Source organism: Dermacentor silvarum, chromosome 6 (assembly GCF_013339745.2).
Source record: "Dermacentor silvarum isolate Dsil-2018 chromosome 6, BIME_Dsil_1.4, whole genome shotgun sequence".
NCBI classification, from domain to species: domain Eukaryota; kingdom Metazoa; phylum Arthropoda; class Arachnida; order Ixodida; family Ixodidae; genus Dermacentor; species Dermacentor silvarum.
The window spans coordinates 64,663,047-64,675,328 of NC_051159.1; the positions used below are offsets into that span (position 1 = coordinate 64,663,047).

Sequence of the window (12,282 nt, forward strand, 5' to 3'; positions counted from 1 at the left end):
CTATATGATACTCAAGCTGTGATAGGGGGCTAGAGTGACTGCAACTTAGAGTGCCATATGTGTGGAACAACTATAGATGCGAAAAGGCAGCAGATTCTCTTGAGAAGCATGTGGCTAAACTCTGTTTCATACACAGGAGGCGAGGCAGACAGCTTTTAGATGGCATGTCTTGCAACGAGCAAAATGGTAGCAAACTAACTGGTGCCACCATGCATCGTACAATTCCAAATAGACATATGAGCACCCAAGTACTGACTGTTTTTTGATGCCATTTGCCTGCAGTGCTCACCATGAGAGTTCAGAAGTCCCCACAAGGGTAGAAAGAGCCCTTGCACACTGAACGAAAGTTCATTGTCTTTGGGAGCTGCCTGCGGGAATTGCTCACCACCTGCAAGGTCTGTGGCCAAGCAGTAGGCGACATCAGCTCCAAGGTTGTGGGCACTTTGCTCATAGTGGAGGGCATGTGTGACAAAGAACACATGCTCCAGTGGAGGAGCCAGCCACTTGTTCGTGGGAGTGGAGCTGGAAACATTCTTCTGGCAGCAGGAGTGCTATTTTCTGGCTGTGCAGTGGCTGCGACCTTGAGGTGCCTAAATTCTATCGGCGTGCAGACCATCACAGAACGGACCTTCTACAACTACCAGAGGGCCTACTTGCTGCCTGCCATAAACGAGGTTCGCCTACTGGGCCACATTTACAAGAACTAGAGCATGATTTAGGCATAGTCTGATGGTTTATACAACACCAATGCACCTGTAAGCTAATAGACCAATACAGGCTATCAGTTTTATTAGTGTATCAAGTCGATAATTTCATAATCCAATAAGATGAGACCTATAGAAGCCAATAAAGTATTTCTATTTGAATTTTCCTAGGGTAATGTTCTATCAACCTAATGTACAACCAACAGCCCTTGCATGACTGCCAAGTCTGATATCATAGAGCCTGATCTTGCAGTGCAAATTTAGATGTCAAATTAGGGATTCTGAGGACCAACACTGGCATTTGTCCTGTTTATCTCAATCTGTGCCATCTAAAGTTGCACCGAAACATCATGCTGCCTAATTCTTGTAACCAGCTGGCCCATCTAACTTGCTTCATCATGATTCTAAAGAATACAAACTCTGGTACATGGTGTTGAAATTTAGAAACTGTTTGTGTTTCTTTTAGCTCACATTGAACAGTTTTACCATCCTGCTTTTTCTAGTTGGCAGTGCCTTGCACATGGCCCCAACTGAATACAACCCCAGTACATTAGGATGCTGTTATGGTAGCAAAATTGTAGCAGTTTTGTAGCAATGCATTAGGCACTTATATATTATGCACTTGTTTTTCCAGCTTTTCCACCGTAAGCAAGCTGAAATGGCCAGTGAGCTTGCTGGCTTGCAAGTCGACCTGGCAGGTGACGGGCGCTGTGACTCTCCAGGCTACAGTGCCAAGTACATGACATACAGTGTGCTTTCTATGCAGAATGGCTGCATTTTGCACACAGAACAAGTGCAAGTTGGAGAGGTAAACACATAGTGCTACTATTCATACTATACGCATATTGTGTAAATTCTTATGAAACTATCTGCTGTATTTGTGCAGTCGCCTGAAGTCCCTAACAGTGTTTCTATGGAAAAACAAGGGCTTGCCAAGTGCTTGATGGGTGTCGAGAAGCTGGGCATCAGGATACGTTCGCTGACAACAGGTACCATACAGAGATTGTGTTTTTAATTTTGGTGATGCAATCTGAAACAGTAAGCATTGCTGCTGTGTATGCTAGAGCATCTTATTTACATTGTTGTAATCAACTTGAGAACAAATGCCTAGCCACGTATATTGAGAAGGTCCAAAATAGCAACCTCCCCTGCCCCTAAGTCTGGATATGTATCTTATTGCAGGGTCAAGGTATGTGTAACACTGCCAGTAATGATACAAAAAAAGACATTTTTTCTAACACTACGACACACTTGCTGTGAAACAGATAAGTAAAAAGGCTTATCGCAAGGGTTGGTGGTGGAAGCTGTTAATGGCAACATGCAATGAGCTGTGAGGAGATTTGCTGGTGCTGGAAAAGGAAGCCGTGTGCATGGTGGAATCTTTTAGTGATGTGGGCGGGCAGCTGCTGCAGGGAAGCTGTCGTTGTGGGTGCCAATTGCTCTCGGTTACATGTGCCTCACACCTTTTCTTGTTTACATGTGATCTAGTGGCTGAAAAACATATAATGGATCCCAGTTTGGTGATATACTCAACGTTAGTGCCAAAATGTCTTGTTTTCATGCGCCGTATAGTCACAAATTGCTGCTGGAAAGCGTACTACGTCTTTACAAAAGATGACTGAAAATTTTCCTTGCCAACCAGCGGGTATTCAGGGGTGAATATTGAGCAGTCACATGACATTACAGACTGTTCGTAATTTAACACAGCGAAGTGTCTTGCTGATAGCTTCTCTCAAAGCCTGCAGCTAGAGCTGGATGCAGAACTTTTTTTTCACGACAGCTAATTGTGAGCTGATTTACATGTTAAAGATGTTTCTTCTCAAAATATTATTGCGGTACTGCAAATGAAACTGACTCCTGCGTGTATTCCGCGGCCGCCTATGCGACGCATGCACTCTTTTTTGCCGCTAGCAACATGATCGCTGTGGCTTCACTCACTCCCGTAGGTGACTGCGAGGAGCTGCTACTCTAGAAGATTTATATAACCTCCTTGCTCACTAAGGTTCATTCTTTTCACAGACCGACATCCTGGTGTCAACCGGTACTGCCGCGTGGAGAAGCCAGAGATTAAGCACTGGTTTGATACTTGGCATGTTGCTAAAGGTAAGCACATATCCTGGTTTCAGGCCAATTTAACAATAGCACGCACAAGAATCGCATGAACCACAATTCAGCCTATTCAAGAGGATTACCTGACAAGGCAGACATTTTTTTGCATGATTGATCGCAATGTCTAGATGTCTGCCTAGCTTAAATCCTAAGACCAATGGCATTCTTGCGACATCTGTGCCCAAAATATTCTAAAATATGGTTTGTTGTTGTGGCCAAGGTAATCTCGAACTGTGTGACACACTTTGAAGGAACTGCAAGCTGGAACGGCGACATATTTCTTAGCACACATGGAGGCTGCATATCTTGAAAGAGAGTCTAGTCTCAAGATTTCCTACAGACTTTACTACAGGTCTGCTTCAATTTCTCAGTTACAACAGGTGATGTGAAGTGAGTAATTAAAGAGAGTGGATTTTTTTTATTGCCTACCTGTACGTTGCAATGCGATTTATTGTGCAAATTATGCTTGTCTATTGCACAAATGCATCTAAGCAGGTGGAGCACTTTCTTATCACAAGTGATCTTTAGAAATGTGTGCATACTAAAAGGACAGGTGACATGCAGGAATGCGTGTTGGTTTCTTAAAATGAAAATAAATTTGCATAAAGATTGCATTTTATGGTCCAGATTGGTCAATACAGCACCTGGTACTGTTACTTGCTTAGTAACAACCATCTTGCTCACGCGACAACCCTTGCTTTATGACTGCAGTGTCAGTAAATAAAATATCTAATAACAACCCCTTGTCATATATTCTAGGTCTGAAAAAAAAGCTCCTGGCTGCTAGCCGCACACATCAAGTTATCACACCTTGGATCCAAAGCATCCTAAACCACCTCTACTGGGTGGCTGCCATGGGCCAAGGTGATGGTGAGCTTGTCATCAGCATGTGGAGAAGCCTGCTCAACCACGTGTGCAACAAACACGATGGCCATGATGGGCCCTACAAAAAATGCCTCCATGACTCCCTTGACGACAGGGAATGGTTGAGACCAGGTAAGCACTACTGTAAATTGTATTCTTGCCCTACACAGCATTTCTTAGTGTGGACATCACATCTTCAGATAAAAAGCTAAAAAGATTTTTAATTTGTTATACGTATCTGTTTCAGCATCACCTGCATTTCTTCGTCTCAAAACCATTGTCGACAATGCGAGACTACTGAAGGATATCCGCCGGCTCTCTCCTGAGGTGCAAACGTTTTCATTGGAGTCCTTCCACAGCGTGCTGAATCGGTTTGCTCCAAAGTCCAATGCCTTCTCAGTGGACGGAATGCAAGAGAGGTAATTTTAATTTCGACATCTAAGAGATAAGACAAGGGTATAATTCAAACCTCTCTTCATTAGAACGAGGCTCGCTGTGCTGCACTTCAACGAGAATGCTGCACGGCACCAAGCACTCACTCAGGATGGAGAGCAGCGGTGGAAGATTAAATCTTCCAAGGCAAGGCGAGGCCACTTCACTGTGACTACAGTGAAAGAGGACCCAAGCTACGGTATGTAACATTTCTGGACAGATTGTAACATACCAACACGTGTGCACGAAATTCTTGCCAACCATAGGGCAATTACCCTGCAGTGCGATATTTTTGGCATTTTTGCTGTTTTGTAAAGCTCTAGTTTCGTCAACGAATGTTTTAATAAACCGTGGGGTATTATGCCCTGCGGCGGCATTTTTAATGACCTTAGCAGGAAACCAATGAAACTATAAAGATGTGCCAAATCTGGCAAAATCGTACTCACAGGAACTGAGAATATAACAGTTAACCTCTACATATGTACAGTACAGGTTTTTGTTCGACCTAAACATGAATTTGCAGGATGATAAGGGAAGCTGATCTTTGTGTACAATTCTTTCTAGCTAGACAAACATGGTGCTATAGACGACCAAGTTTTACGGCTATTGGAAGATGTTTATGCTTGGGCGAGTGCTGCAAATACATGCGTGTTAATCAGAATGTACAAATTTGGGTCAACTCTTATTTATCTATCCGAATACATGTAAAACTGAGAAGTTCTCTCATTACACAACTGCTGGACCACTTCTACTGAACTCTATTGCATTTGAGAAAAGCAATTTCTGCTGAGCGTCGGAAGCAGAATCCTATTGTATGAATGTATCCTAATGTATAAAAGATAATGCACAAAAAAATTGAAAAAATGGTTGCCAACACTTGCGCACAACTTAGTTTCTTGCGGAACACTTGCGCACAACTTCATACTGATACTGCACCTCTTCACTATGCAGGATACGTTGATGACCTCATGCAAGATGTGGTCGAGCGCTGCGAACATTCTTCATATAAGGAGAGCTTTCTGAGCTGTGAAAAGTCTCCACCGTGCTACATGTCACTTGGTTTTGAAAGACCATCAAAGCAGGAGCTCATCGCACAAAGGCGCACTCGCTTCCCAGTGGCATCAACATTAAGCAATAGCAGCTAGACAGCCACCACAGTTTGTGTGAACTGGGCTAATGCACTCAGACAGCCATAAAGAACTTGGCGTGTCAAGAGAGCTTTGGAGACCACATGACAGTACAATTCAAGTGTACACACACATCCGCAATGCAGTCACAATGATTTATTTGAACCACACCAACGCCTCCGTGGTCAAGTATGCGCTGGTCTGTTGAGAGTACACACATGAAGAGAACCACTTGGCTAAACGAAGTCAGGTAGCCACCTTTCCTTGGGACAGCATGAAAGACTTGGCATTTCAAGGGAGCTTTGCAGACCACTGCATTGGCTGTGCGCCATATTTAGGCCAGCAACGCTGCCTGGCGGGCACCACATGGCCTGATGCTATATTGCTGCGACCCCCACTGCATTGAGCCATGATAGTGATGACAAAGACGATCAGATGCCAGCAACGTCGCACATACTTTCCGCAAAGAAATCCTGCAGGCTTGCCCCGACAAAGCCCCCTCACGACACCTCGGCTACACAAGGACATTGGCACGAGTCAAAAACAAATATTACTGGCCAAAGCATGCAGCCGATGTGAAGCATTACATCAGAACTTGCCTTGACTGTCAGTGACGCAAAGTACAACCCACTAAACCCGCTGGGCTCTTACACCACGTTGCAGTGCCGGTGTTGCCGTTTGCGCAAATTGGAATGCACCTTCTAGGCCCATTTCTGACATCTGCCAGCAGAAATAAATGGGTCATAGTTGCGACAGACTACCTCACGAGGTACACAGAAGCCAAGGCACTTCCGAGTGACATGGCAGCTGAAGTGGCATAACGTTTCATTGAGAACATCGTCATAAGACATGGTGCTACAGCTGTCATAACAGACAGAGGAACCGCTTTCACAGCTGAGCTTTTGAGAAGTGTGCTCAGGCTCAGCGGCAAGGCCCATAGGAGGACAACAGCCTACCATCCTCAAACAAATGGGCTTACAGAACGACTCAACAAGACCCTCGCTGACATGCTCTGTATGTACGTCAATGTGGAACACAAGAATTGGGACAATATACTGCCATATGTCACATTTTCGTATGATACGACACGGCAGGAAACAACAAGAACGACGCCATTCGGTCCTCTCCACGGTCGAGAAGTAACGACGATGCTTGATGCCATGCTGCCCCATAATTGTGGCGATACAGAAGATGACGCTACCGATTTTACAGAGCGCGCCGAAGAAGCCATACAGCTCGCACGTGTCTGAATAACCAGCCAGCAAGATTGTCCTTAGAATGGTGTCAGAATTGGGATGCCTGCGGGGTTCCCAGAATATGAGCTAGTATGGACGCATTGCCTCCTTTGGAATGCCTCGTGTTGCCTGAGAACGCAGCAGACAGCTGGAAGAAGTTTCAGCGATTCCTACTTGAAGGAAACTGGGAAGGAGCGAACAATGCAGAGAAAGCTGCCATTATACTTCACTTAGCAGGCCAAGAAGTCATTGATGTCTTCAATACTTTTCAGTTCACACCAGCTGAACAGGATGACTATGATGCACTAGTTCACCGGTTCAATGCATACTGCGAACCGCAACGTAACGAAACATTTGAAAAGCATGCTCTCTGCACGCGGATGCAACATGAGGGTGAACTGTTTGAGCAATCTTCACGCAATGTGCAGCTGGAAGCACAATCATGTAATTTTGGTGAACCGAAGGACTTCATGGTGCGCGACCAGCTTGACTGTGGCACCACAGACAAAAAGCTAAGAGCACGCTTGTTGCACGAAAAGGAGCTGACATCAGACAAGGCCATTGATTTCTGCAAGGCGGCTGAGATGCATTAAGCCAGGCTTGTGTTTAGGACCATGACGATACCTCCACTGCCATTGACGGAATCGCCAAGGGATGAGACATTGTAAAGAAAAGTAGACCTCTGCATTGCTGTTGGTTCTGCGACAGAAGCCACCCACTAAAGTGGTGCCCGGTGTGGGGAAACACTTGTGGAATCTGCCAAAGGCCAAGCCACTTAGCTGCTTGCTGTAGATCGTGCCGAAATGTGCAAGAGGTGGAGCGACCAAACAAGGATACCAAAAAAATGACTTCCTATTCCTGGCAGTTGAAATAGCCGGCATCTACAGCTCAGATGACAGGTTGGTGACTGCAGAGGATGGCAACAAGGGAATCAATGTCAAAGTGGACACAAGAGGTCAGCTGAATCTCTTGCCATTCTCGCTATACCAAAGATTGAAAGCGACCTCTATGTCCGATTAACACTTGCTGATGAGTTTTGGTGTCATACAGCACTTGGGGACAGTTACGTTGACGCTTAAGTGGACTCTTTGTGGAAGCCCACAGTTTACTTATCATGTAGAAAGGGAAACAGGCACTGCTCAGGTTGGCTGCATGCGAAACGTTTTGACTGGTGCAGCGTGTTCACAATGTGTCAGCCTGCAAGAACCCGAAGCAATGGATCAGTGACAAATTCTTGAAGCTGTTCATTGGCACTGGACACTCCAAGTATACGTACTCGATCAATTTGGGAGACGGCGCTGGACCAGTTGCTATGCCCGTGAGGAGAGTGCCTCAACCATTCAAGAAAGCCATGTGTACTGATGGACGAGCTTGGCCTGACTGTACTCGACGAACCGGCTTCATACACCAGGATCGGACAGGGAGTGTGCCGCGACACATCCCCTGACCTCTCTGTCTGGTCGGGCACGGACGTGGTCACTTGGTCGAACTCTTTCGAGGACCTGGGGAGTGAACACAGAATCCTGTGTGCGACCGTGGGAGAGAGTGAAAGCGAGGAGGACATCTGCCGAAAGGCAAGAATCGTGGACTGGGATAGATTCCGGAAAAATAGAGAACGAGACAAGAAGGAGGGCCCGATTGAAGACATCAGCGAATGGTGCAGAGAACTACTTGCGGACGTAGCGAAAGCCACCGATGAGATCGAATGGACGGATTGGCGACAAGAATCCCCCAAAGAAGGAGGAGACAGATCCCGGGGAGCTGGGAACGACGACGCTCCCCAACCGTCCAGAGTGGACAGCCGGCTGGCACATCTCCTTGCGGCCAATAAATCCATGCAACGGAGAGCGAGTAAGCAAAAACTCAAGAGGAAGATACGCAAGATCGCCGAAATCAACCGGGAGATCGAGATGCATTGCGGCCGCCTGTGCGAGCAAGAATGGCAGGAGCTGTGTGACACGATGAACGGGAACATGAGCGCGGGACGCACCTGGAAGGTTCTCGGGCACCTGCTCGACCCGGAAAGCACCAGAACGGCGACCCGTACAGAGGCTGTCGGGCACCAAAATGGGAAGACAAATCCTCGACCTGCTCGGGATTCGATATCATGAGGCGGGGGGACTGAAGGAAACACTGCTACCGGAAGTCAGGGACGCCATACAGATGGAATACATGCCGAAGAACATGCACCCGGCGCATGACGTGGAAAGACGTAAACGAAGGGCGGCAGCTATCCTCGAGGAGCACGAAAGACGAGAAGGCGTCCTCTTCGTCGATGCAGCCAGGTACCCGCGGCCCGCCGGTAACGTTGATGGCGAAGAGGGACGACGACCACCATCGCCACTACAACGAAATGTGCGAGACGAACCGGGGATGCCAACACCACCATCACTACTACTAATACGACAAAAACGGCAGCAGCAACAGCAGCAACATCAACGACACGGCTGGCCGACGGCGGCGGAGCCCGCCTTCTCCATGGCGGTCGTAGATACGAAGGGAAGGATTCGAGTCACGGCATCAGCGAGGCTGCCGTCGGCCGAAGCAGCGGAGGAGATGGCCATAGCCCTCGCGGTACTCCACGGAGGTACGGAGGATAGCTTGATCATAAGCGACTCCAAATCAGCGATCCGGAACTACACCAAAGGTTGGGTGTCCGCGGATGTGGCGCGCATGCTCACCGCCAAAGCCGGGGACTTCATGTCCGGCACGATTACGAACAAGTCCCTCAATGGTTCCCCGCACACGTCGGGGAGCTTGGTACTAAAGAAGACAACAGCCGCGACGACAACAATACTAACGTAAACACACCGGCATCCCGCCCAACCACAACGAGCGTGCCCATCTCGTCGCGAGGCAACTTACCCGCCGCGACGCGATCACCCAGAGGGCAGCCGCCATTGTTGTGCGGAACCCCAGCAGAGGAATTACCAACACAACCCAAATCGCGTCGGACGGAGCTGGGGGCCATGGGGACGCCGACTGCGATATCGAGGAGTTTCTGGCCTCGTACCGAGAGGTTCTTGAACACTACAGGAAAGAACGTATGACATATCCACAACCCCACGGGCAGCTGGACAGGTCCCAGGCAGTCGACCTGAGGCGGTTGCAGACGGGCACTTTCACCAACCCCTACCACCTGCACCGCCTGTGGCCCGGGCTGCACCCGTCGCCCGGCTGCCCGTGGTGCGAGCACGAACGGGCTGGTATGGCCCGTATACTTTGGGAATGTCAACGCCCTGAAGAAGGACCAAGAGGAAGGGGGAAGATAACAGCAGGACCCTCTGAAGCGGGGCGCCTCGATAAGAGATGGCAAGCCGCCCTCCTCAGCGAGGCACCCGAGGACCAGGAGTGGGCCGTCCAGCGGGCCAGGGCCATTGCCGAGGATCTCGAAAGATTTTTCTCCGGCGATGGACCCCTGGTAGCCTAGCCCCGGGCACCAACAGCCATAACCGCTGGACAAATAAAGTTTATTCCTATCCTATCCTACTGAGTTGTAGCGAATGGAGGCGGAAGGCATCATAGCCAAAACCGAAACCCAATTGGACTGAGTGAATGCACTGGTCACAGTAAGGAGAAAAGATGGGAGATTGAGAGTGCGGATGGATCCGCGTCATGTCAATGAGTGCATTAAAAGGGGGCAGTTCTACCGTTCCAAGCAAAGAGGACACTGAAGCAGAATTAGCAGGTGCCAGCTTTTTCACCAAGTTAGACGCCAACCAAGGTTTCTCTCAGATTCCCCTGGACAACTGTGCCTCGAAAGTGGGCACCTTCAGCACACTGTTCGCCAGGTACTGCTTTCTTTGACTTCCATTTGGTATAAGCGCCACCCCAGAACCATTTCACATGACCATAAGCCAAGTGCTAGGTAACCTGCAGGACATCCATGTGTATGTATATATATATATTGACGTCCTAGTGTGTGGCGCAACTAAGCAAGAGTGTGATGCTCGGCTCCGTGCTTGGTGCAATCCAAGATGCAGTCCTCACTTTACACTGAGAAGTGCGTATATATAGTGGGGTTGGTGAAGTTGAATTCCTCGCTGACCCGATTTCCAGGAATGCGAATAGGCCGTACAAGTTTGATTCATTCCGTCTCCAACTTGCCTATGGCCACATGCAAGGAGGATGTTCAGAGGCTCTTGCTATCAGCTAGTTCAGAAAATGTCACCTCAACCTCTCAGACTGCGCTAACTGGTCAAACAAGAAAGGGAGTTAGAATGGAACGAGGCTGGCAAGAAATAGTGGCGGGAATCAGTGTGTAATGCTTAAGTCGTTTTATGCATTGAAGCATAAAAGTAACTGGAATGCCAGTGGATTTCTCCGCAAAGTTCGGGAAATAATATCTCGAAACTGGTGTCATCCTGACAACTTGTTTCAAGTGGATCCGGATTGAGAACTCCATGGCTAGGATTTGTAAATAGCAATATGGGCCATAAGGTAATTAGTTAAAAACTTAATTAGGGAATTTGTTTAGTTAGTGAAATATGCAATTTAATTTTTTTTGTGCAAGTAATGTCCGCCTCTTCGAGTAGACCCGCTCATGAAGTATGATTGTGCTAACTGCCACAGGCGACCTTTAAAAATTTTTGAAAGTGTTCGCTGAACCATCCAGTAAATGAGAAATTTTACCCGGAAGACTGCAACCTGTGGCAAGGTTATCTGAACTCAACCTCTTGCTTTGTGCTTGTTTTGTTCTTTCTTAGAACGGAAGATCCATCAGCTGTGTTCCACATCTAGGCCAGCAGACTGCCCCACGAGCAACACATGACCCAAGACTATATATTGTCCTTGCAAATAAATTGCGCCTTTTTTGGTCCATGCTATGAAGTGTGTCGCGTCAGTCCTTTGCAACCACATGACGGCCTCATGAGGATACGTGTGGGCACCTCATTGACTCTGGCTGCTCGGGCCACGTAGACAGGTGGTGCTCAGGCATCCCCTGCATCCTGCGCTTTCTGTCGCACAGCTGCTACGGAGGGAACACTAGACTGCATCTCTCAGAAGCTGTCCGGGCCTTCAGACAGTCCATGCGTGCCATCTACGTAGCCTGGGCCAACAACTCGGCCGTCCGCCTGACTTTTGCCAATGGACACACGGTCCTTTGTTTATGTTTATGCCACTCCTGCATGTAACCCTGGAAAGAGGCCTTATTATGTTCATGAATTTATGCCGCAGGGCGTACTTGCACAATAAAAAAAGTGTTGAGACACTCCCGCAACACACTAACACCCGTCTGGTGAAATGTGCCCCACTCTGTTCCGAGCAGGCAAGCGAAGAGAACTACTTGGCTAATGCAGTCAGGCAGCCACCTTTCCTTGGGGCAGCATCAAAGACTTGACCAAGCCAAGGGCCAGCATTTGTTGGCAGCTTCCAGATAACCTGTACGGGCAAATCGAGAAGAAAAATATTAATCATTGAACTAGTTCAGGCCTCGTGACTACAATCAAAGCACTCGCCAACTGTGCACAAACCATATTTGTTGCCAAGCGGCTAGTGGGTGTTTGCATGTGGTGCCAATTTCTGAGTTAGGTTTGAAAGAAAATTGTGTAGCTACATGTAACTATGAGGGAGAGCTTTGGCACATCTACAGAATCCTGTAGCAAAGTGAAGGAAAGGTTTGATGGAAACTCAAGTACTTTAGAACATGATCGTTCATCTAGCTGGTTCTGATGGCAAAGTAGTATATCTCTATGCTGCCAAAAAGGACTCCTTATTCCATAAAGTGATGTGAAAGGAACATCACATTTATGAATGCACCATTGATGGCACAAACAATCTGCTATTAAATTTCTGCCAATTATCTGATAA

At 47.7% G+C, this 12,282-nt stretch overlaps 1 protein-coding gene across 2 annotated transcripts; it reads left to right on the top strand.

Annotated features, from left to right (window-relative positions):
* The first annotated feature begins 374 nt into the window (after nt 1-374).
* On the top strand, nt 375-11,816 carry LOC125946252 (uncharacterized). Of its 2 annotated transcripts, none has more exons than XM_049668860.1 (8): nt 375-674; nt 1,339-1,512; nt 1,591-1,693; nt 2,724-2,807; nt 3,573-3,809; nt 3,925-4,096; nt 4,160-4,308; nt 11,178-11,816. In XM_049668860.1, the coding sequence occupies exons 1-8, from the start codon at nt 462-464 to the stop codon at nt 11,240-11,242; spliced, it is 1,197 nt and encodes a 398-aa protein (XP_049524817.1). In that variant the 5' UTR covers nt 375-461; the 3' UTR covers nt 11,243-11,816. The 2 variants fall into 2 exon arrangements, with proteins under 2 accessions (XP_049524817.1, XP_049524816.1); XM_049668859.1 differs by lacking the exon at nt 11,178-11,816 and adding an exon at nt 5,061-5,699.
* The last annotated feature ends 466 nt before the right edge of the window (nt 11,817-12,282 follow it).